This window comes from Puntigrus tetrazona, chromosome 5 (assembly GCF_018831695.1).
Source record: "Puntigrus tetrazona isolate hp1 chromosome 5, ASM1883169v1, whole genome shotgun sequence".
Classification (NCBI taxonomy): Eukaryota; Metazoa; Chordata; class Actinopteri; order Cypriniformes; family Cyprinidae; genus Puntigrus; species Puntigrus tetrazona.
The window spans coordinates 18,417,455-18,441,312 of NC_056703.1; the positions used below are offsets into that span (position 1 = coordinate 18,417,455).

At 37.5% G+C, this 23,858-nt stretch overlaps 1 protein-coding gene across 4 annotated transcripts in view; it reads right to left on the reverse strand.

Moving 5' to 3' along the window:
* The window catches only part of fam172a (family with sequence similarity 172 member A), a 148,535-nt gene that overhangs the window by 31,482 nt on the left and 93,195 nt on the right, over positions 1–23,858 (reverse strand). For all 4 annotated transcript variants that reach the window (XM_043240144.1, XM_043240145.1, XM_043240146.1 and 1 more), the window contains exons 9-10: positions 18,497–18,613; positions 11,004–11,088 (exon numbers count right to left, since the gene is read on the reverse strand). In XM_043240144.1, coding sequence (XP_043096079.1) covers positions 11,004–11,088; positions 18,497–18,613 — 202 coding nt within the window. The remainder of the gene's footprint in view (positions 1–11,003; positions 11,089–18,496; positions 18,614–23,858) is intronic.

Genomic DNA, 23,858 nt, shown 5'->3' on the forward strand with positions numbered 1-23,858 from the left:
ACCCTTTTATCACAAAAGAGCGAGCGCCAAAACAGACATCATTTGCATTTCACATGTTTCAGCTGAAACCTCTTCACAATCAAGCCGTGTCGGCGCTTGTCGGAGGGCGCACCAAAGGGCGGCGTCTGAGAGGAGGCACCTGGGGTGGCAGCAGGCCCTACAGGGCTGTAGGGTGTGGGAGGAAGAGAAGACTTGGGATTACGGCTAATAGCATCATGGAGGGATCAGTGCAGCCTATCTCATTACGCCGAGGCACAATGAGCGCAGCGCACTCAAAGCAGTTTATAATTATGGCTTTCCAGGCCACAAACAAACCTTGCTTATTACCCTTCTTCTCGACACTTTAGCTGTAGGAAATCAGCCGCTAATTGCGATATTTCCCTAATACTCAATGCACATGGGTGTCACGGGCTGTTTGCGTCTCGTCCCGCTGACGCTTAATAAAGTTTTTATCTGTCAAGTCGAAGAGTGGGAGATGAGCCAAGGTCACTGCTGCGCTCTACAGCTCGCTGAAGAAAAAGGAGGAAAAAAAAAGGAGGGTGGGGGGGGGTTGCTCAACGTTGTTTACATAATTATATAAATAATATCCTATTTTTCCAGCAAAAAGGGAAACAAATAAATATTTTAATTTTGAGGCTGATTATGGAGCTCAAGGACGTTCAAGGATGTTTCTTCTCTAATCATCATGTGCAATTATGTACGTTCTTAATATATTCTCATTGCATTCTTGCGCACTTTTCCTCGCCCACTGTTTTCTATAACAATCATATTAAATGTGCATTTCATTAAATTCAAATTTTATAAAAAGATCACACAGACGGTGGGGGAGGTGGGGCTGGTGCATGCCACAATTGCACACACATCAAAACGTGCTGAAATGTAACTAGATGCACTAAATGTTATCTTTACAAAAAATAAAACAAGGGAAGAGCAGGCATAAAAGAGAAATAACACCACAACATAACACGGGATGACACATCGGGTCCTAATTAATTGATTTGTGTTCTCAAATGGAGTATTTTATTATGTGCATTACTGCTGCTTTGATAGTAATTATCATGACTCCTGCAGTTCCCATAACCCTCGGCAGAAGCAGAGACTTCTCACCCTCCCTTATCAAAAGCTGTCAAAGCAAAGCGCCCCATTAGTCTCCAAATGTAATAAATTGGTTGCATGAAACACACTCATAGCACATCTCTTCTGAGGAAAAAGGGGGAGAGCTGTTGCAGGAGGATGTGAAAGGGGGAAAAAATGGAAATAATAAGTCTAATATCCTCAGATGGGGCCCCTGTCAGAAAGGAGTGAGTAGATGTTGACAGTTGTGTTGCGCAGCGTGGCAGGGGCTCGTCAGTGAGCCATTTATTTGCGCTGATGGACTGATAGGAGCAGACTGCTGCTGATAATAAGGAGTTCTCCCACACTGTCTTCTGTGCATCTGAGTGCTAACAAACCCACCGCGGATCAGCGGATTTGTCAATGTTAACTTTGTGCATGGAGAGCACAAAGACGGCTGGGCAAGATGTTCACTTTGACACAATACTGTATTCGTTTTTTAAAGGAGAAAGTACCAAAACAAAACACTTGATACTCTGATGCAACTAATAGAAAGCATAAACACGAATCTAAATCTTTATATTAAATGAAAACTCTGGAAACCTTTTTCATTGAAGATAAAAAGCTAAAATTCGATTTTAAGCAAAAGCTCATGCATAAGATGACATAAAGGTGAGCAAGGTGATGCTAGAATTTTAATTTTGGGGTGAACGGCACCTTGAAATTGCTACTAAGCAACACTAGTTTGTATGCACTGCAGGAAATTCATATTTGCTGATCTGCACCGTGAGACAATAACCAAGCAACACCACGTTGAAGCAGCAAATTGTATTGAGTATGTAATTTGCTGTCCAATGTAGTTTTTTCACTCGCCTTTTTGTTTCCATGGGAGTGTTTGTTTTCACGTGTAACAGGTTCAGTGCTGTAAAGTGAAACTCTTAATCCTTTCCCTCAAGCCATATAGCTTCAACTCTATGCTATCTATAGCATCTCACAGCTTTGCGAGTAACTAGCAGCAAATCCCAGGGAAAAATGCAGGAAACAATCTTATCATTGCGTCTGATCCTTATTAACCCCCCCACAGGTTCACTGAAAGGGCACATGGTCATGTCTGCCTTTTAGTACAACTCATTTCAAAGCAAAAGAAATCAAAGATGAAGTACCTGAATTTCTGTTGAAATGCAGCATTTAAACATTATAAATGAAATGATAGAACTCCAAACTAATGGAGGTACGTGATTGCGGTCCATCTGCAGGGTTAAGGGTCCAGGTTTAATCCTCTGCTTTAGCTATAGGATGCACCATATGGTTCAGTGAGATCCATGTCCCTAGCTCCTAATCTGCCGCTGCCCTCTGTCTGACTTGGTGACAACGCATGGTGGTCAATAGGATGTACACTACATTGTTAAGAAGCTTGGGTTGTACCAGGAAAGACAGGCTTAAACAAAAGTGTGATGTTTTGGTGAATCAGTTAATCTAAAGAAAGATGTGAGGATGGGGGTTAAAGGACAGCAGAACAAGAACAAAAACATCTAAAATGAATTGATCTACTATTTCCTCAAGTGCTTGAAATGCTTAACGATAAAAATGTGCACTCGAAACAAAACTACAGTTCACAAACAGCATACTCATCTCGAAAGGAATGATTTGCTACGAACCTACATCCCATTCTAGTGTAGCACTTACTCTCAAAAATAAATCAAATACAGAAAAGATGCTGCCAAATGGTTAAAAGTAATAGGGCAGAAAAAGTTGGCCTCTAATATGTGGTAATACCCAGAAGGCCTCATGGTCAAGTCTGGGATGATAATGTGATTATAAAATGGTTAAGGTTGCAGAACTTTGTTCCATTTTTCATTGAACCCAGCTGAACCCTTGTCTGTTTGAACCAGCTCATCCCACACTTTAAATCATGATGAATAAAATCTAGATGGAATGTGAGGATAGGAAACAGACTTCTCACTGTTTATTACATAGGAATCATGAATCATGATTATGAATCAGTTCGGATGATCTAATATGTGTTGAAAGTGAATTTATGAGATCACAATCACAGCTTGAACCACAAAGAAAAAAATGCGGAGCTCTATATCTGCAATTACGCTGAATGTATGCAACTGTAATTTCACAAGTAAAATGAATAGCACAAATGCAAAGCATGTCAAAACTGTTAATTAAGAACCAGAAGCGCAGGATAATTTTTGCAAATAGCACTCTTAATGTTATAATTAGAGATTTAGGTCTATGCTTTTAATAGTCCAAACAAGTCTTGCTTTACATACAGCATAATGTTTTGCTACAAATTAAGCCTTTCACAGTATTGCAAATCATTTTTAGATAAAAAAAAAAAAAAAAAAAGTTATGTACGTTATATGACAGAATAAAAAATTGAAATTGTTGTACATTTTGTGAAAATATGAAGAATAGATAGAAAACGAACACATTCAAACTGACCCATGAGGCTCAGCAACTAGTTCCCGTTTTAAACAAAATGAATAATTGCTTAAATAAATGGTCTGATGTATAGCCGAGAGCAGGATTGTTGTAAAAGAAAAGGCTGGGAATGTTAAAGGATAGCGAAAGCTTTTTACCTCCTACAGCTAAGGCTTCAATCACAATAGCTTGGATAAAATGAGTCTACCCTACAGACTCATTATGACAGTACACTATGCCACACACACACACAAAGAAACAAAATGTCTTCCATTCTTCCACAGGGACACACACACAGAATATTGATTTCTGCCCTGAAAGGGGAGCGAACACGCCATTCACCGCTTACAGTCAAAGAGCTTTTGCTCCAAATTCTAAACGTAAACAACAAAGGCCTATGCTGATTCAAAACTCTGATAAATTATTCTTCAACTAGATAAAATATCGCAGGTATTGACAGTTTGGATGAGGTTGGTCAATGCTAACTGACTGATCTGGTGGGCGCTGACCTTACAACAGCGAAAAACGTAGAAAGCTGCTGATTGGAATCAAAGAAACCTGCGGTGTCATTTCAGAGAATCTAACACGCTCTGATATGAACTGAACTATCAAAGAGACTATCAAAACCACGTGGATGACATTTTGGTTCTTTATGTACTTAAAGCAAGACAGAGCAAGTTTTAAACAGAGAGGCTTGTTTATCCAACAAGCAGCGTTAAAGAAGACAGATGCACCAACCTCTTTAATTGTTGCCTTTCTAATATAAGCACATCTCCTCTATAACTACAGCAGAAACTACGATATGGCCTAGTATGCAAATGAATGTAACTTGATTAATAGAAACGTAGCTTGACAGAGCAGCTACGTAAGCATTCTTTTTTCATGCACTCGCACGTAGGGCTCAGGAGGTTTGGATCACTTTTAGCCACTACAAGATATTGCACAAATCTACAGTTACATGATGACACCAGGACATGTTTGTGTGTTTACAACATTTCACCGGATTTGAAACTTGGGAATTGTTACTTCAATTTTCATTGTTTTAAACAGGACCGATGAGCAATGCAACATGGAAAATGACAATAATAATGTGAAAAATAATTTTTACATTACAGTAATACAGTATAACCGTATACCATACAATAATAATGATACTTATTATTATTAATTAATGAAATTAGTTGGTCAAAATTACAATAATTAACTTTCAAGGGCACCGGGTTTCAATTAGAAGTATTTAAAGCTTAAAATTGTGAACCAAAAAGTTTCATCGAAGAATATAAATACTGTGTACCCTAAAAAAATGTATTCTAATATAAAAAAAATATATAATAATGATTTTGTTATTAAGTTATAATAGTATTCTACATAAAAATAAAAATAATAATAACAATAATGTTATTATGAACCGATAATTCATTTTTCATGTGGGTTGAGTTGTGTAAATCGGTCAAGAGTGTACTGAATTCAACTGAGAGAGAGAGAGCGAGAGAGAGCTGAGTCCACTCTAGTCCATGAGCTGCTGTTATATGTGTTTTTAGCCTTCAAGTGTGAAATGTGTCATATCTGAGTTCAGAATGTAACCGCAAAATGTATTTCGACCAAATTGTGCATGTATACTTCATACAACAACTCCAGATCTTTCCTAATGACTGCTATGTGATCCCTTCGGAGGGCGTAGGAAAGAGACAGACAGGCAAACAGTGAGTGTGGGATGAGATGACATAAAACTCTTTATACAGCACAATGTTCCTGTATGGTGCTCTTTAATCGGAGGGCTCATTACATAAAGCCAAGAGCCAAGTGGGTCAGGCCCTGCCACTCATCCCGAGAAGCACACGGATCAAAGATGTTTAGGCTCCATCTCGTTTTTAAAGAGGAATAGAAAATGAAGGCCGTGTCTTCTGATCCCCGACAAGGGAGAGCAGCAGTGAGAAATTATAGTCGACTGCACAAAAAAGCCATCAAACTTTCATTCCGCCTCTCCGATGGGACTTATAAAAAGATCATGATATTCAGAAAAAGGAAACACAGGGAATCACTGCACTATGATACAGTGTCAATATATATTGATAACAGCTTAATACCCATGGGTTCTCTGGTAAAATAACAGGGTGAATGACAACAGCTCTGAATATATATCTATATGCGATTTCAATCTATATCTCAAGGTGGCCACATTCAACCCAACACACACACACACACACGTTATTTTCTATAAAAATACATCCAATTAATTTTTCATGTAGCATGGGTTGTGTTTGTGTGTGAAAGAGAGAGTTCATTTTAACTTATAATAAAAGTGACTAGGGACAGTCTGTAAACATTAAAATACTCAACCTTTCAAAAGTATAGGCACATTAACATGTTTAGTGTCAAAAATAGGCAGTCTTTTCTGTTTTCTATCCAATTTTACATCTTTGTTGAAATTAAAATGTAACACCATAAATAAACCCCCAAACAGATTTATATCACAAACAATATAGCTCTAACAAAAAACAAAAATATCTGTGCTTTTATATTTAAGTTATAATATATTTTATATTATACTTAAATTATATTTTACAAATATACCCAAAACTATTTATCCTATACACACTCCCCTCAATGAAAAAGAAGTTGACTAGTAAGGCATGTTTAAAAGAGAAACCTTCTACTGTAATAAATGAATAAAAAAATAAATAAATCAAGTTTAAGACAAAAACATAAAAAGTGAAACAACTGCTAGATACTGATTATTAAATAGGTATAATGTTTAAATAAGGAATGTTCAGATGCAGGTTTCCCACAAAGGGCAAAATTACACATTTTTTAAGATCAAAATAAGTGCCAGCCCAAACCAAGACAGCTATTTGTTGGCGATTAGTTGAACAGTCTACCAATGTTCCTATTCCTGACATGATCCATTAGAATCACTTTTAAAGACAAAAAAATGTGCTGAATAAAAGAGTCACAAAGTTCAAGTTCATGATTTCTTCTTAGAAACCCAGAATAGCACCAGCATCCACTTGAAAGGAGGGTGGAAAAGTACAACTAAAAGAAGATCTGTCATCCACAATGGAAGATCAAACAAGTGGATTTTGCTGCATCAGGGGTACATGGTCACAGGCATTCAGTGACACAGAGACACTGGGCCCTTTGGACCACTGAATAAAGCGAGTGTATAGACTGAATGCAACATGCGCCAGTGACTCTCCATTGAGCGAAATACATGGACCAGTGACATTGTATACGTCAGCAATATGCACCAGTGAACTTACACAAATGGGCCAGATAACTGCGCGCCAACAGTTTCAGTCTAACACATCTCATCTTTATTAGAACGTTTGAGGAGAACAATTCATAGAATGTTTTTCCCCTCTTGTAATACATGCAGCTAACATCCTATTAAAATTGCTTTACTTTGTTTCAGGGTCTTGCTCAGTTGAAACAAAGCCGATTCAAAAAGAACTCTGCTTCCAACCATGAAAAGGTGAAAAAGACATAATGAGACAAAAAAAGTGAATAAATCAACTGACAAATATCTAGCCCTACATCAAAGGAGGCTTATTTTTTTTAATTTTTTTAACAAAGTTATTCTCTGCTCTTGTGATCCTCTCATTGTAAATGCAATTAGGGTTAATTACCCACCTGTGTTGGGATTCTTGTAGTGGTGCAGAACAGATAATTACAGTTCAGGTATGCATTAACTAACTTTTGTTAACAATTAATCACTGTTTACACACTGGACACTGTTCTCTTTGTAATTAATGATCAGTTCTAGCAATGAGTAATCTCATCTTAACCCAGGTAAAGCAAAAAAGAGCCTGTGTTTTTGACGCTTGTATATAATGGGAACGGCACGAAGAAAAGCTGCGAGTGATCAGTGGTTTCAGAGACATAACTACCACATACTCGAGGAGCTAAGGTGTCACAGCACGTGTTAGATCTGAGTGTGATGTTAATGTGTGAGACTTTTCAAGGCTCATTAATGAAGATGCAAGTTTTTTTTTTTTTTTTTTAATAAGGAGCACACACTAGACTTTAAAAAGCATTAATAATTTCGGACGCTGAAAAGAATATAAGCAACAAAATATTAAACAACCTCTAAGTGCAAAATAGTAACAAAGTATTAAAAATGTATATAGGTATAAACATTTTGAAAAAAAGTTCTTGAGCATCAAGGAGAAATGCATTCAAAAATAATTCTAACAGGATGATTTATATATTTAATAATTCATATAAATTTAATATACATCTTTATGGATATTAAACACGAATATATGAAACAAAACATACTGTTATATATAACTGCACCAATAAATATAAATTGTAAATATAAAAAAATCTGTTTCATGTGCCAATACAAGCCAATAGTTTTTTTTTTTTTTTTTTTTTTTTAAATAAAAGTAATATTCTTCTAAACCTAAACTCATGCAAACAAAATAAGCATTTCCTCCATGTTTGATTCTCAGCCAATGTTTATTACGTCTATAATCATAGACATTTTTACCACGAGAATTTCTCAGGTCAAAATTCACTGAACTTGAACCTTTGCATGCACCATGAGAAAAGAATATTTCGCATATCCCTACATATCCGCTCTCTCGCTTTTGTGCGCTTATAAATGGAGGTGAATGAAACACAAAAGTCTGGCGTGACCGCCCCTTTAAACTAATATCGTGTTGCACCCGAGCTTTAAAACATGAGATACACATCACAGGTCTGAGATTCAGACGGCTCGATCACACTCTCTCTCACACACACACACACACACACACACACACATACACACACACAGAGACTGTAGCCTGACATTGGCATTGTTTCTGTTTGTAATCCATCCAAATGCTCGTCTAGGCTTCCTCTACTGTTCAGTTCATTTGTGCTGGCAATTGGCTTCAGCACCTAGAGCGTCTGACTGTGGGTCAGTGTGGGCATAAGGCTCAACTCCCCTTACCCAGTGCTGGCGGACCAGGGGGCTTTTCAGGAGATTTGTTCCAGTTTATCTGCATATTTCAACTGGCTTTAGTGTGCTGCTAACTGATAAAATGCTGCCAGTCTCCCCAAGCTCTGCCAATGCTGAGGCTCACTGACCTTCCACTGAAGATTCCTTTTGAACGAGGGGGAAAAGGGGGGAAAAAGACAAAAAATAAAGGGAAAGATCCAGGCGGGTGGAAATAGGCTCCAAGTTTTATCACGTTGGGAACAAAAAAACAGAGATGTCAGAAGACCTTCCCTTTCCAAACACACATGTGCATAATATCCAAACACACGAGCATACAAAATACCAGCATGGTGAGTTGGTACCAGCATGGCTTCATAGATGATTAAGTGTAACTGACAAGCTGCTCTGTCTTGCCGTCACCCACCTGCACAAATGAAACCAGCATAGCTATCATGAAAACATAGCCACACACCATGTAAAAAAACACTGTGTGTGGGAATGACACGCCAAGCCTAAAATCAGCTTAATTGTGGGGATCAGCCAGTGGTGCTTATAGGGAAGTGTCTTAAACATGCTAATTACTTTCTAAAAAATAATAAAAAATATATAAATGTTTTGAAGATTAATTACAAATTATATTTAGTGTATTAATTAGTCAAATGCCAGTCACTAATAATGCAGATGTCTTTGATTTGGTATTAAACTGTGCATCTTAAGGACTAATAAGCAATAATAAAAAATAAAAAGGGAATGTCCACAATGTGAGAATCAAATAACTCCTCTAGCATAGCAGATAGAACATTTGGAAACACTTTATTTTACGGTTACACCTATTAGTTGCTTATAAGCATGCATGTTACTAGAATATTAGCCATTTATTAGTGCTAATAAAGCATGTTACCTTATTCTACATGATCTTATTCTCCATGAATAATTTTACCCAATACCTAATCTTAACAACTACATTCTTAACCGTTAATAATCAGCAAATTAAATTATTAAGGGAAAAGTCGTAGTTAATAGTTAACAAGTGTTACCGAAAATCTAAACATCAAAAATAAATCTTGCTGGTGATGACAAAATAGTTATATTCTTTTATGATTTTATATTACACTACTTGTAATCATAACTGAGTCTTGCTGCAGTGATCTGCGGACGAATAAAACAAGGGACGTGCAAAACAGGATCCATAAACGATTGCATCATGTATAAATATAGGAGATGGGTAAAGATTTTAACTTGGAACCAATGCTATGCAGAAACACAAAAGCCCACATAGTTCAATGATGGTTCACTTGGATAATACTCAACCCACCCTCACCCTAAATCCAGATTACAGTAAAATCAGGGAAGTATTGTCCTTGCTATAAAAACACACGTGAAAATATCAAATAACATTTTATAACACTGTCAGACATTATAATGTCTCACAAAGCCAAGTCAAAATATGGCCAGCTCTTCATCTCTTCAGTGCAGGGGTGATGGCCAGGTCAACCTCATCATCTCCCTGCTCTGGATTATAGATTACAGCCATAATCCGGAATTTAGGACATGCCTCGAAATACTAAAAACAACCAAGGCCAGAAGGACAAACTAAACTATTTGAAAAACACTGATGCATGATTAAAATATACAAATTTTAATAAAAAAAACAAGAACTAGGATTTGTGGCCTTTACAGTACAATTCAGTCACTATATTATGAGCGCCATCTACCAGTTCAGATATCACATTCCTTATTTGTGGATCAGCAGATGCCTACGACAAAATGGCATGCATCTAAGTCAATCAATCACTTTTAAAGAAGGCACTCCATTTTTAAACCGGTTAATTAGACTAGTTTTAAATTTACCTGATACAGATCAATATTTTTCTTAGGGGGATTTTTACATATGACACATTCCCACGTTCACAGATCGGAAAGAAGATCTCAAGACATTTTAAAACTTGCAAAACAGTGCAAGATGAGACATAATGGTTCAATGCATTCTATAGCACTGGTGCTTTTAAGAGGATTGCTAAATAAAGCACCAAAAAAATAAAGAAAGAACAACTACTCAGTCATTGGAGTCAAACATTGTAACCCGTCCTTATCACACCATTTTTCACATTCATTTGAATGTTTACAAATTTGCAATTTTGGGAATGGTACACATTTGATATATGATATCTTCTTAACGCAAAGTGTGAAACTAAGCAAATGTAGTACTGATCATAAGACATCGGCCCACTGTAAATAAATACACTAAAAAATTTTCAATTCCGTCTATATCTATTATAACAAAGGAAAAGATTGATTTGGCAAGCATTCCCTTTGATTTAAGTGAAATTATATCCTACAGCTGGGGTGTCCAATCCTACTTCTGGAGGGCCGATATCCTGCAGACTGCAGCTTTAACTTGCCCCAACATCTTGAAGACGTTCATTAGCATGTTGAAGTCTGTAAAATTAGGATCTAAGCTAAACTCTGCAAGATAGTGGCCCTCTCGCAACAGGATTGGACAACTTTGTTCTATAAACAGACTTGGTTACCAATCAGTAAAGGGTAAAAGGGGTGAAATATGGATTGTGGTGTAAATATGGTTGCTTACCTGCTGAAACACGAGGGCAATCGTTAAGCATGGGGTCCACTAGAGTATCCAGAGGCTCAGGACTCGACACCCAGTTACAGCAGTGCTGTGAGAGGAAAAAAAAAAGGAGGGAGACAGGAGCAAGCAATTAGGTACCTTAGAGACATGTCACATTGACAGTTTCCACTGTTTTTGTTGGGCACCACTGGTGGCCCTCCAAGGAGTGTTATCTTGGCCTAGTGACCTCGCCAAAGCTCCCAAAGCCATCATCCCGGTCCCCGAGACACCATCTCTTAACTCACTCTTCAACACTGAGTGTTTGTCTTCAGCTAAAACAGGTTTAATTAGACATGTTTGGTTGAGAAAAACATCATACCCTCAAGCTAATAATGTATTGAATGTTTTCACTAAGCGCATGCTGGCAGAACGTGTACTACGGAAACAATTGTATTTTTTAGATGGGGTACAGAGCTGGGAAAAAAAAGTTACAAAGGCATGCATGGAAAAGCAGGGTCTGGAGATAAGATAAAACATGCTGAATAGAAGACAGAGAAATTCAAGTGAGATTAGTGTATTGCAGCTGGCGTCCTTGTGAAGCGCAGCTTATCTAGGGTTGTTTACTTTCGCAGACATAGCACTGTCAGCCATTACCACTGCCGAGGGGACTGCGACTCACCCGTCCACACAAACACACAGAAATGGACAGAAAGACGGACAGATACCCACAAACACAATGCTATCTAACCCTCAACCAACTCCCAAGACAACCTCCCCTGACAGAGCAGAGAGGGACGATTCCACCACCCCAGACACCCCACAAAAGAGACTCGCATACATAAGCGCACACATGACAGAGCCCCAGGTCACATCACACCTCAGCCTGTCAACCTCCTTCACCTCTGAGCTCTGTGTCACCCCAAGGGTCACCACACTCCCACCCAACAGGGACCCCGTATGTGTGTGTGTGTTTGGCCAACAGGGAAGGGGTATACACTGGAAAGCACAGGAATCTGATTTTTAAATCCATCAATCTATTTGGCCATGGCATCTTTGGTTAACTCAAAATAATGTGTATAATGATAAATCAATTCAAGAAATAACAGGATTCTGAAGTCTGGGGTGGCAGTGTCAGCAACAATTATGTTAGCAGTCCAGAATTCAGATAAGACTTGGAAATCTAGTGGACGACAGAAGTGTAAAACATTAACAATAATGCAAATTTGTTCAACAGCAAATTGAGTTCCACAAATAAAGACACTCTTTAATACAGCAATATGCCACAAGGCCATTTATTACAGTGATTATCAAAGTTAGTAAGTGTGTTAAGGGTGTCCAAAATCAGTGGTATTTTTATATATATATATATATAATTATTATTTAAAATATATTTGTCTTCTATTTTAATATATATTTTTTTGTTGACAAATCTGAAAAGTTTTCATTTGTCATATATATGTACACTAAAAAAAATGACTGGATACAAACTATAAACACATTATATATCAGGGGGAAAATATTCAATATTTGTTGACATTTTCATTTTTATAATTACCTACATACAGTATGTGTGTATACTGTTGCTGTAGGATGCATCTATACATGCAACAATAACAATGATAATAAATTAATCAACATATTTCAAGCAATATACTAATATTTACTAATGCAAAATATAGCAATCCCTGCCTTCAGCATATTCTCCTTACATGTTGCATGGTGCTGAAAGTCAGGGGGAAAAAAAGCCCTGTGCCATGGCCCTGGAGTTCTCCTCTCATTTCTCTTGTCTTTATTCTCCTCTCTTAATCCTGTCAATCGCCTGCGTGCCTGGGTTGGGGGAGAAGACAACTGCCATTGGAATGAACAGGCATGCATTGTGTATTTTTAGAATTCCTGCTGCCCTAGTTGTGCACCATGGAGCCGGGCCAGTGAGAGGAGCGCTCCCTGACTGCTGCATCAAGTGTCTTATTGTACAATCTTAATTCATGCCGTCTGGAGAAAGATGTCAGCTGGGCTGGAAGCAAGGGCAGGAATTTCAAAGACCGGAGTCCCAGCCAGAGTGAGTGGCAAAGAGGCGGGGGGTGGGAAGAGGCTTCAACAGATTTGTCAGAGCTGGCTGATGCACCAGGATGAGTTTTAGATGAAACAGAAGGCCAAGGCCACTATGTAAGAGGATGACATAGCTTTAAAAGAACAGATAAAAAAAAAAAAAAAAACAAGAATGGCGGAAGGATTTTTTGGGATAGAAGAGCTGGGTTGAGCTTTGGAAGTGTTCCAATCTTTTTGTGAAATCTGTTGGCTTGTGGTGGTCTTGAATAGCTAAAAAAATGACAATTTAATCCATATACATCCTCATAATATGGCTCTTTAGCGAATAATGCATTTAATAGAAGTGCCTGGTAATACAAGCAAAAACCAAGAATTAATTAGACAAATTGGATATGAACAAATAGGCTTTTAAGACTTTTGTCTATAGCCTAGTAGAGAAAAACAGGCTTTATTCAATTCAATTTAGTATTGTTCTATTCCCCAGTGAGGGAAAAGGCCTTTTTTGCACTTAAGTTGACTCATTTTTTTGAAAGCACATGCAGTCATATTTAACTTTTTTCGTTACCGTAATCATAATCATAAAGTGTTTCGTTCAAACTTAAAATATTTTTGAAAATCCAGCATTTGTCTCAGTTGTAAATATCATATATACCACTCCATTTATGTTGATGCGTCTGCCATTTTGGGAGGTCTATGTCGTCACTCACAATAACAATCAATGTGTTTCAAAATGCAAAAACATTGAAAAAAACGCCTGAATTTAAATGGCTGAAGAAACTGCATTTCACATGTAAGAATATGTTGGTTTGTGTTTATAATATGTATTAAAAATTTTTAAACTAAAGTATCTTTTGAATTCCGTTAGCTAGTAGCTTTGCCTTGTTCTATTGTGTTAGTTTAGCAAAAGTATCTTCTGAAGTCTACTGAAGATATAAATATTTATATGTACATATACCTACAGTTAACTTGAAGCGGAGGTTCCAAAATGGCAGATGGCAAACATACTGCAACCCGAAACATCCGCTAATGAGGAATACACATACCTATTCAACCAATTCGATAAGGACTTCAAAACTTTCCAATTTTCTGTGTCGTATGAATAAGCTGTTCTGCCAAAGGTCCATGGGTGTGATGTGCAAGGCTGAGACTAGACTTTATTGTTTGAGTTATCTATAGCGTCCAACGAATCTTAAATCTCTCACATTCCCAGAAATTATTTACTACTTTGTTGTAAAATAAGGTGAATAAGGTAAAAAAGGATTAATGGGGGAATTAGGGATGGGTCAGGATCCAGTTTATCTGGATTTATGGTTTAGCTTAGGTTTTTTTCCTTCTGTAAAAGTTTAAAGTTGAAGTTGCTTTAAAAAATGTAATTATCATTTATATTAATGCTGTTCTTTTGGACACCAAGGACATTCATTTCATGGCCTAAAAAGGTTTTAAAAAACCTTCAAAATTTTGATGATTACAAAACTCCTTTCAATATTTTAGGCAACGTGCTGTACTGTGATGGAGCTTCTTGTATTTTTGAGTGCTGCTGTTCAGATAACATAACTCTAATTCTAAAAATATCTAGTTTTACCCATTCTCACACAATATAGCTACATCTTGCGCTTAAATATGATGTTGCAAACCAGAGGTCTGAACTAAATACAATTATAAGTCAGAGCTTTTGAATGCTCTACGACAGAAGTGTACATTACAGCCACTGCGGAAACCATTTACCTAACACTTCCAAATCCCATCCCAGCTGAAGCCACACAAAATGAAAAACGACAAACGGACACAAATGAGTGATAATCGTCTACGGTGAGGCCCATCAGCATTAATCAGGGCCATATGGTTGCGGTATTCCCGGCTCTTCTAGGCTGGGAGATGGGGTGCTGAAGCATGGTGGGACTCTAAGCGGTCTCCTAATGGCCCAGTTAGAGAAGGTAAACGGAAGACAGGTGTTGGATCCCACTGAGAGTGCTCTCTCCTACCTGCACTTATTAAGCATCTCTGCGTCTGGCCTCCTATCCTTTAGCTGCCCTTTAGCATGCTACATTCTGCTCAATCAGTCCCAATTGCACTGTGGTGTATCACACCACAGTATTCTACAAGACAGACAAGTGTCTTGAGCAACAAGCTGCCACAAATCTCAAATTTAGCACCTGATGCATTTAGATTTTTAGGTTCTTGTGTCAATTTAAAAAAAAAACTGTCACATAGTAGCACTGCCTCCTTTTTTGCCACCTTCAATTCGCTTGTTCGCTAAATGCAAAATGCCTCATTAGGCCAACATATTCTCCAACGCAATACATGTAGGACGCTTAATATGTGAAATGAACTATGCTATCTTCATTTCGAAGATGTAATCACCTTACAATAGATATTTGGGATATAGTTTTAGAAGGCTGTACACAGACTTCAAGCAAACAAACCTCAAGAACAGCAACAAATCCAAAATGATCCCATAGGAATAGTTCATCCAAAAAAGGAAAAAAAAAATCGGCCATAAGGCTAAATTAAATCTTTTCATCATAAAAAAAGCACAAGTATCTCTTCAAAGGACCACTCAATTTATATGGATTCCATTTAAGGTGCCTTTATGACCTTTTCGGATATTCTAAGCTTTGTTTTACTAGATTTTCAAAGGTGGGACAGAAATATCTTCAGGTTTTATTAAACATGTTAATAAGTGTTATGGATTTGAAATGACAGTGAGTAAAATATAACAATTGTATTTTTTGCTTCAACATCACAAAACAACAAATAACTAATCCTATACCAGCAACCGCATAATTTTCTCATGCTGCAGTACATGCTAGTAACTCACAAGCACTTAATTTCAGCAAAACTGTCTAATTTCAAAGTCTTTGTTCAGAAAACTGTTTGACTAGTTAAGACAACAATTGAGAAATTTATGATCTAACATTGTCTTTTTTTAGCTTCCAATAATTTACATTTCCTAAGATTTGTGGCTCAAAAGGTCTGCAAAACGCAATATATGTAGTAGTTGTTATTTTCCAGAGTATCTCCTGTTTTTGGCTGCCGTGTAATGTCTACTTCTCTCTCAACTAGTACATACTAGTATGATGTGTTTATATTTTTAGCTTTTGTTGTCATTTATCTTTCTATCAGCGCAGCTTTCCAGCCATTGCCGGTGTTCTCATGGACAACGAATATTTCTCCACTCTATTTCTCTCTTCTCTCTATGTCCTAGGAGATTTCTCTCACCATTTCTTCCCCTTCAGTATATACCACTGCATCCCGAGGGAATCTCATCCTCCTTCAGGTTGCTCTGTTTATGTCTGTCTTCCCCGTGCCTTCCCTTCCCCCTCTCTCTCCCTCATATGCCCTTAGTCTGACCCATTATCACCACATCACCTGTCCTACTGCGCTCTCGTCCTGAAAATCCCTCCAATTCTCGGCTCTCATCCCTCCATCTCCACCTCCCTCAGGAGGAGAAGGGGAATTACCACCCCCTGCACGAAAGAGCTCACGATTGTGCAAGGAACAGAGCATCACCTCCGACAAACCCCTACAGAGATGCCTGCCTGGCCAGAAACAGTGATCTCAAACCTGAATAATGTCCAAATCGTGATTGCTATGGACGTTACTATGGAAGGGGATGGGGCCCTGACCCTGATTAAAGACAGGTCTATGGAGGAGACACAGGCAGTGGGAAATCCGAACGCCTTTACACAACTCCGGTCCCAATTCCTGGAGGAGTAAAAAGGATTATGGGGTTAACGGGTGACACGAAAGGACTGAAAGTGACTTTAACATTCCTGAAGTGAGAGTCCACCCTCTGGCTTCAATTATTGGGATGAATTAGATCTGAAAATCAATTAAATAAAATGCTCGACCTCATCTGTGTTAATCAGGCCCCCTGACAAATTAATATTTTGGTGTCCTCAATGTATGGCAGCACTTGCGAGTGTGTGCGAATGTACAAAGCCTTTTCTTCAGCTATTAACAATAGTCTGTACAAGCAAGCCACTTTAACTGGATAGTTCATCAAAATATTAAATACTATCACTTCCTTATCCTCATATCGTTTTTTTTATGATGTTTAACCTTTATGATTTTCTTTTGTGGAACACATTTATTTTGTAATATTTCTTGTCTATATCTTCAAGGTAAGCTTTGTTTAGGACCACATTAATTTTATTGTACAGAAAAAACTTTTTGTGTGTGTGTTCCAAAGAAGAAATACAGTCATCCAGACTTAGACTCTAATTTTCTAGACTTTTCAAGTCTATTAACAAACAATTAACTACTACTTTTGCTTCAATAAACTCCTTATTTTCTGCTTATTAATAGTTAGTAAGGTAGTTGTTAAATGTAGGTATTGGGTTTGATTAAGGATGTAGAATATGGTCATGCAAAATATGTGCTTTATAATACTAATAACCAGACAAAATGTTAATAATAGGCATGTTACTAAGCAACTAGTTAATAACGAGAATTGTTCTCTATACCAAAGTATTACCAACATTTTAAATCAGCAATGCAATCTGAAACTGTATCTTAAATTGTGCTTCTTTATCTTAAATCACACTGAACAGCTGTTTTTTTAGGCTCTTTTAACTTAAAGGCAGGACTTCTATTACTACAGCTGTCATATCAAGCATTACACATATTCTCACATTTATTATTCTGTGAGTGGTCTGTCTCTTCCTTATGTCTCTAGTGTAAGTCACACCACCAGAACATATAAGAAAGAATAAATCAACGACAACGTGTTCCTATTTTTGATGGACTTATTATTCATGGCAAAAAAAAAAAAAATCACACATAAAAAAATGTCCCTAATATTCCAATGACACCGAATTGACACTTTTGCGCTGATCAGAGAAAGAAAGAAAGAACACATAACTTGACAGGATGAAAGAGAAGAAAGAGCCCATGATCCGAATTGACCAGAAAAAAAAAAAAAAAAAAAATCAGCAAGGCAAACAAAAGGCAAGCAAACATCTGACGGAGCAAAGCAGATCAGCAAAGACAAAGGAATGAAAGACATTTTTTTCTGGTGGGCTGGGTGGTCCACTGTTGACGGAGAAAGCGGGTGAGAGGCGAGGGCGTGTGTTTGCGCTTGGCATTTGCATGGCTGGTTCCCCTGTAGCCCTGGCTTGGGATCCACTCTCTCATATTTATGTGCATATTGAGTGTTCCCAGGTGTTGTCTCTGGACTCGAGGTCATCGCTGAAAGGGCAGCAACTAAATAAAACTGACATACTAACAGAGCATCTGCCTGCGTGCGGCGGCGTTTGGCTTTGATTCCTTATTGACATCTGCCCAAACAGACAAACAAGAGTGTGGGATGAAAAACAAACTATTGGCTTTCCGTGACTCCTGCTTCTGGAGTGTATCTGCTCGCTGAATGAAATGCCAGGCTGTTTGAGCTGAGCTGTGTGGCCGATATTGATGCTGTGATTGAGAACATCAAGGTTTTGGCACATTTGGTTGATGGAAGATTGTACCTCTCTGAGCCAGTCCCGAATGGACTTGTTGGCCTCCTGGTGCCAGACGTTATGGACAGAGTCAGTCATGGCCACCGCACGAACATGATTCTTCACTTCTGCTTCTCGCTGAATCATCTGAGTGGGAGAGAGATACGTTAGCAAATAGCATATGATATCATTGTTTCAGTCAAAAGCTACAGGATTATCCACATTTACAGTGAAATCTATGTTTAAGAGCATCATGTACTGGTGGATTCATCGTTTGATAATTATGGTAAATTTCAAAACACCATCATGCATTTTCTGAAAATTCTGCTTTTTATCCTTGTATTTTAGACTGTGTGCAATCCAAAAGAGTTAGCCTGTCACGCTAACTATTTCATTCAAGATAAACGGCTGGAGAAAAAGGGCCGGTCTGACAACAATAGGTTAACAATCACTTTACGTGATCCATTTTACAGGAGCTACACCTGGCCTGGTGCTACATCAAAGTGTCCATAGTCATTTTAATACATTCCCCAAGCCCATTTAAATTAGAGGGACTGTATAGAGATAAATGGAATCTATTAAGGCACTAAGGACTAATACATCACACCGCTGATAAGCTTTTCTCAGGAGCATCCTCTTAAAGAAAAGGGGAGGAAGCACATGGTGGCGCACACACACACACACACACACACACAGAGAGACTGAAACATGGCTGAAATGTCTTCCTGTTTCAATGATACCCAGGAGGCCAGCAAATTCAACCTTTTAAAAACTACTAAACGTGTCAGCAAAGACGGTAAAGACAGCGTTCAGACTTTGGTAAGGTAATTAAACAAGCTACCAGATATATATGGTTAAAATAACACTTGAAATAAAAAGACTTTTTAGCAATTCTTGACACAGTTTAAAAAAAGAATTGAATGGTGAAACTATACGCTATAGAAACTACTATTAAAAATAAAATGTAATATTAAAAGTACCACTATTTATCGTAATATTTACTATGAAGACAGGCATCTCCTTTTAATTTTTTTCCCTCTCCAAATAAAAAATAAATAAGGCCCAGTTTTGTACTCAATTAGTGGGAATCGTTGTATATTATTACAATGCTGCTGCTAATATGGAAATGTTACGCATGAATATTTAAATCACATAAAATGGTATCTAATGACAGATTTAGTCATGCCTTGACAAACGGCCTGACAAAATCATGTAAACACAACCTCAAAGCCAACATGGGCATTGGATATGAAGAGGAAAATGACAGAGAGCAGCTTTGATGTGTGTGAATCTGTGATGTTTTCCATTGGGAAAACTGAAACATGTGTATTAGATTTACACCATCACACTGCTCTGATTGATGTCCTTCAGTGACAGTCGATGTGCTCCACACATGCTGTCTGCAACTGTCTTACCCACACACACATAACTTCAGAGAGCCCGTCACTGTAAACCTAAAAGTCGAAAATGCCCTGTGGGCACAGCCAAGCACTGGAATTATTAAAAGAACATATGAACCAATGAAATAATAAATAATGTACTGTCAAGCCAATCAACGCAAGGGAGCGAGCAAGAATGACGGCACGCACGGGACCAAAGCCTTAAAACACTCGTAATCTACATTCCTCCGTACATTAGCTTAAGCATTACAGCACCACGTGAGCCGCTCTCTCAGCTGGTCTGTACCCATAAAAGAAAGAAACCGGGCAGCTGTGCTCATCAACCTCCTGCCCAGAAACAGCGCGAAGAAAAAGCAAACATGTGGAAGTACTTGTTGCACTAAAATCAACAGAGACAGATGTTGAAACATTTGCTATCTCACTTCTGCCCTTTTCTTTGCACTTGAGCATCTGGCTTGAGGAGGAGAGACAGGGGGAGAGGTGAAAGTGCGATGGAGGAGGCAACGAGACGGAGATGACATCCAGCCTCCGAGATGGAACGAAAAACATCACTCCCTTATTTTCAACACAACTGTGTTAGCAGTCAAATTAGCATTTTCAGAAGAAACTAACAGCGCTTGAAAGGCACCAAAAAATTAGTGTTAAAGTTTTAGGTCCTGTAAAAAAAAAAAAAAAAAAAAAAAAAAAACCTGAAAAGCTGCATTTCAGTGCTGTATTTCACTCTCAATACAAGTCTTTTTCTCAGTCGGCTGCACACAAGAATCAACACTTAGTTACTATGCAGCGTAAAAGTAGCTGTAAATGGTTATAAAGCTGCAAGGAAGACAAATCACAATTCAGTATGCAAATAGATGTAAGAAAGAAAACCAGTCGCAATTCTTTATGTCAATATAAGCGATGACATCATATTGCGAAAACAACATACACTAATGATAAGACTGATAACCATGCATTAAAGAAAAAATTTACTATTTTGACTGCTTGTTGAATATAAATATAAGCAGGGGTCAGTCCGACTTTTTAAATAAGTTGATATTTTATTTCAGAAAGGATGTGCTAAATTAATTAAAATAACCGCAAAGATTATCTATATTAATTAAATGATGTTATTTTAACTGGATCACAAAAAATAAAATTAAAATACAGTAAATTTTCTGAAAAGTAGATTTATCCATCATCTTAAAGTCGTATATAATACGCTTTCCATTGATTAATAGAACAACATTCTATAGGACAATATGTGGCTGAGATGTAAAAAAATAAAATACTGAGAATATCACCTTTATAGTTGTCCAAATTAAGTTGCATTTCACTAATCAAAAATTAAGTTTTGATATATTAACCTTCATGGAACAATCTTGGCATAGAAAAACCAATATTGTTGACCCATACATGAATAGCTTATTTGCAAAAACAGATAACTCCGATAACTATGTTTTTCATTGCACATTCCATTTAATCTCAATCAAACTGCAGTTGGGTTAATTTGATTAAGAAAAAATAACTTTCAAAATACAGCTAACACATGATAACATAATTAAAAAACATGACTATAGAACATTTAGTTATAACAAAAAAGTTATGACTGGTTTTGTGGTCCAGGGTCACATACAAAAGTATTAAGCTGCAAAACTGATTATAATAGATACAATTTTGTGATAACCAAATCAACATTATACAAAAGGTAAAATTTCATAAGGGTCACATGAAAACTGAAGTAATGGCTTTGCATTCAAAGGAAATAAATCAATATGACAATAGAAAATATTTATCTTAAATTATAACAACATTTCAGAATATTAATGCTAGTTGTACTGTACAGTATGTTTGATCAAATTTTACAAAACTGCATTGACCCCAAACATGAATAAACTCCTTTATCACTAAGATTTGAACTATATTGGTTCAGTGCTACTACAAGTACTATAATAAAGCAGGCACAACTCTCACATTCAGGAGTTGGTATGGCCTGGTTGTTATTATATATTGTTTACACTAGGCGATTTTGAAAATGCTGTGATGTGGTAAATGGTCAGTCATGACATTCGGTCAAACAGTATCAAGGACTGCCAGCGGGAAACCTCTAAAGACAGCAGTTTTCCCTTCCTTTTCTCCAGATAAGCTCCATTAAGGCTGTTCCCTTCATCTGTCTTTTGCTACACAGCCCAGTTGCTATGAGACCCCAATCAGTAGAAACCCAATTAAAGACACAAGGATGATTTTGGACCAGCTAGCTAAAATGGTCTTTCCCATATTGGCTAAATCCTGCAGCTGATGAGGACAAAATATCCCCGTTGTCATATATCCTCCCCCCAATCTCACTCTCACTCTCGCCGTCTGTTTGACCTCTTAACTGACCTCTACTGTAAAATACAGCATTTAGCACTTTAAGTGGCTTCACGTCACGTAGTGAGCTAATTGCTCGACTTCAGTTGTTGAAAATCGCATTTTCCTTAATGAAGCTGACCGCAATGAAAGCGCTTCTTTATTTGCCCCTGCATTTCGAACACAGAATAGTGTGAAACACACACACACACAAGAAAATAGGAGAGTTTAACGATAAGAAAGGCGGGGAGGCAACTCTCGTGCGGCGATAAATACTCCGCCATTTCAGCCGTCCCGGCGACAAAAGCGAACGCTCTCCATGAGACTTACATGCAAACACACAAGCAATAAGACAATTATTTAGGGCTTTGATAATTACGTGTCAAAGGCAGTGCAAGTCACCAGATAATTAGGTGAGAACTGAATGGTAATCCACAATGGCGTCCCTGGAGGCAGGGGGAAAAAAACACTCAACACTTTCCCAGAAGAATGAGGGAGGAATAAAGTAGCGAAGAGATAAATAAATAACATGGGCTTTTAAAAAGGAACGTGCTTACCAACAAATAGCACCATGAAAAAAGCGGCAATTACCATGGTGAGGAAAGACAGTGTGGACGCACACACTCACACGCACGTGCTTGCGAATCCAGATGCGGGCTGATTCAGGAAGCCATGCTGTTAGAGTCGGTGCTGAGTCCAGACTAATGCATCCAAACTGCTGCCATAATCTGGACATCCCACTGCGTGGTAAAATGAAGCTTAAATATTTGATTGATTAACTGTCCAATTACGACCAGTGAGAAAGGGCCAACACTGCGCACAGCTACATACATGCACATCCACACAACAGCAGTACGTCTTGGCAAATGTATACACTGGCCCTAAAAACTATTTGGATCATAAAGCAAGCTACACCTAATAACGCACAAAGTCAAAGAATCTAACAAATATAGCGCAGTCAGCTGGATCAAAAAGTACAAATTGCTAACAATACGCTATCCTTTTTTTTTTTTTTTTTTTTTATGTGACTTTTGCATTATTAAATATCTGATTGTTGAAACAAGAACAAAGACATGCACTTAAACGTTCTTCTAACCTGAATTTCCAGCCTTTTGGTTTTATTGTATGTTTTAGACCTATATGATTATATCATTATTTGATACCACCGTTTTACACTTTTAAATACACAACGATATACATGAACAAATTAATATCTAAGCAAGGATCGATCCAAACAACGCTTTCCTGTCATCTTTCGCTCATATTAAACTAAATGAAATTAGTAAATAAATAAATATTCAATTATCTAAACATAACTATCATCTAAATAGTTCAAAACGTAACATCAAGCTATACATAAAGATCATGTATTACAATTTAATTCAAATGTAATGTATTACCCCTGACAGTTACATGATGCAAAAAGCTTATGAAATATAACATGTAACTAGAGAAGTGGCAAGCACAGCTATTCAACAATAAATCTGTTTACACATTTAAAGTCTTCTTCTTGAATAAATAAAGGCCAGATGTCATATTCAGCTACTACACTCCACTTCAAAGAGTGTTTTACAACCTTCTACTGCAGCTATGTCTTGCCTTAAACTAATTTGAGTTGGTAGCTATTATTAGTTACTAAGCATTAGTGCAAGTGTACATCCTAATTT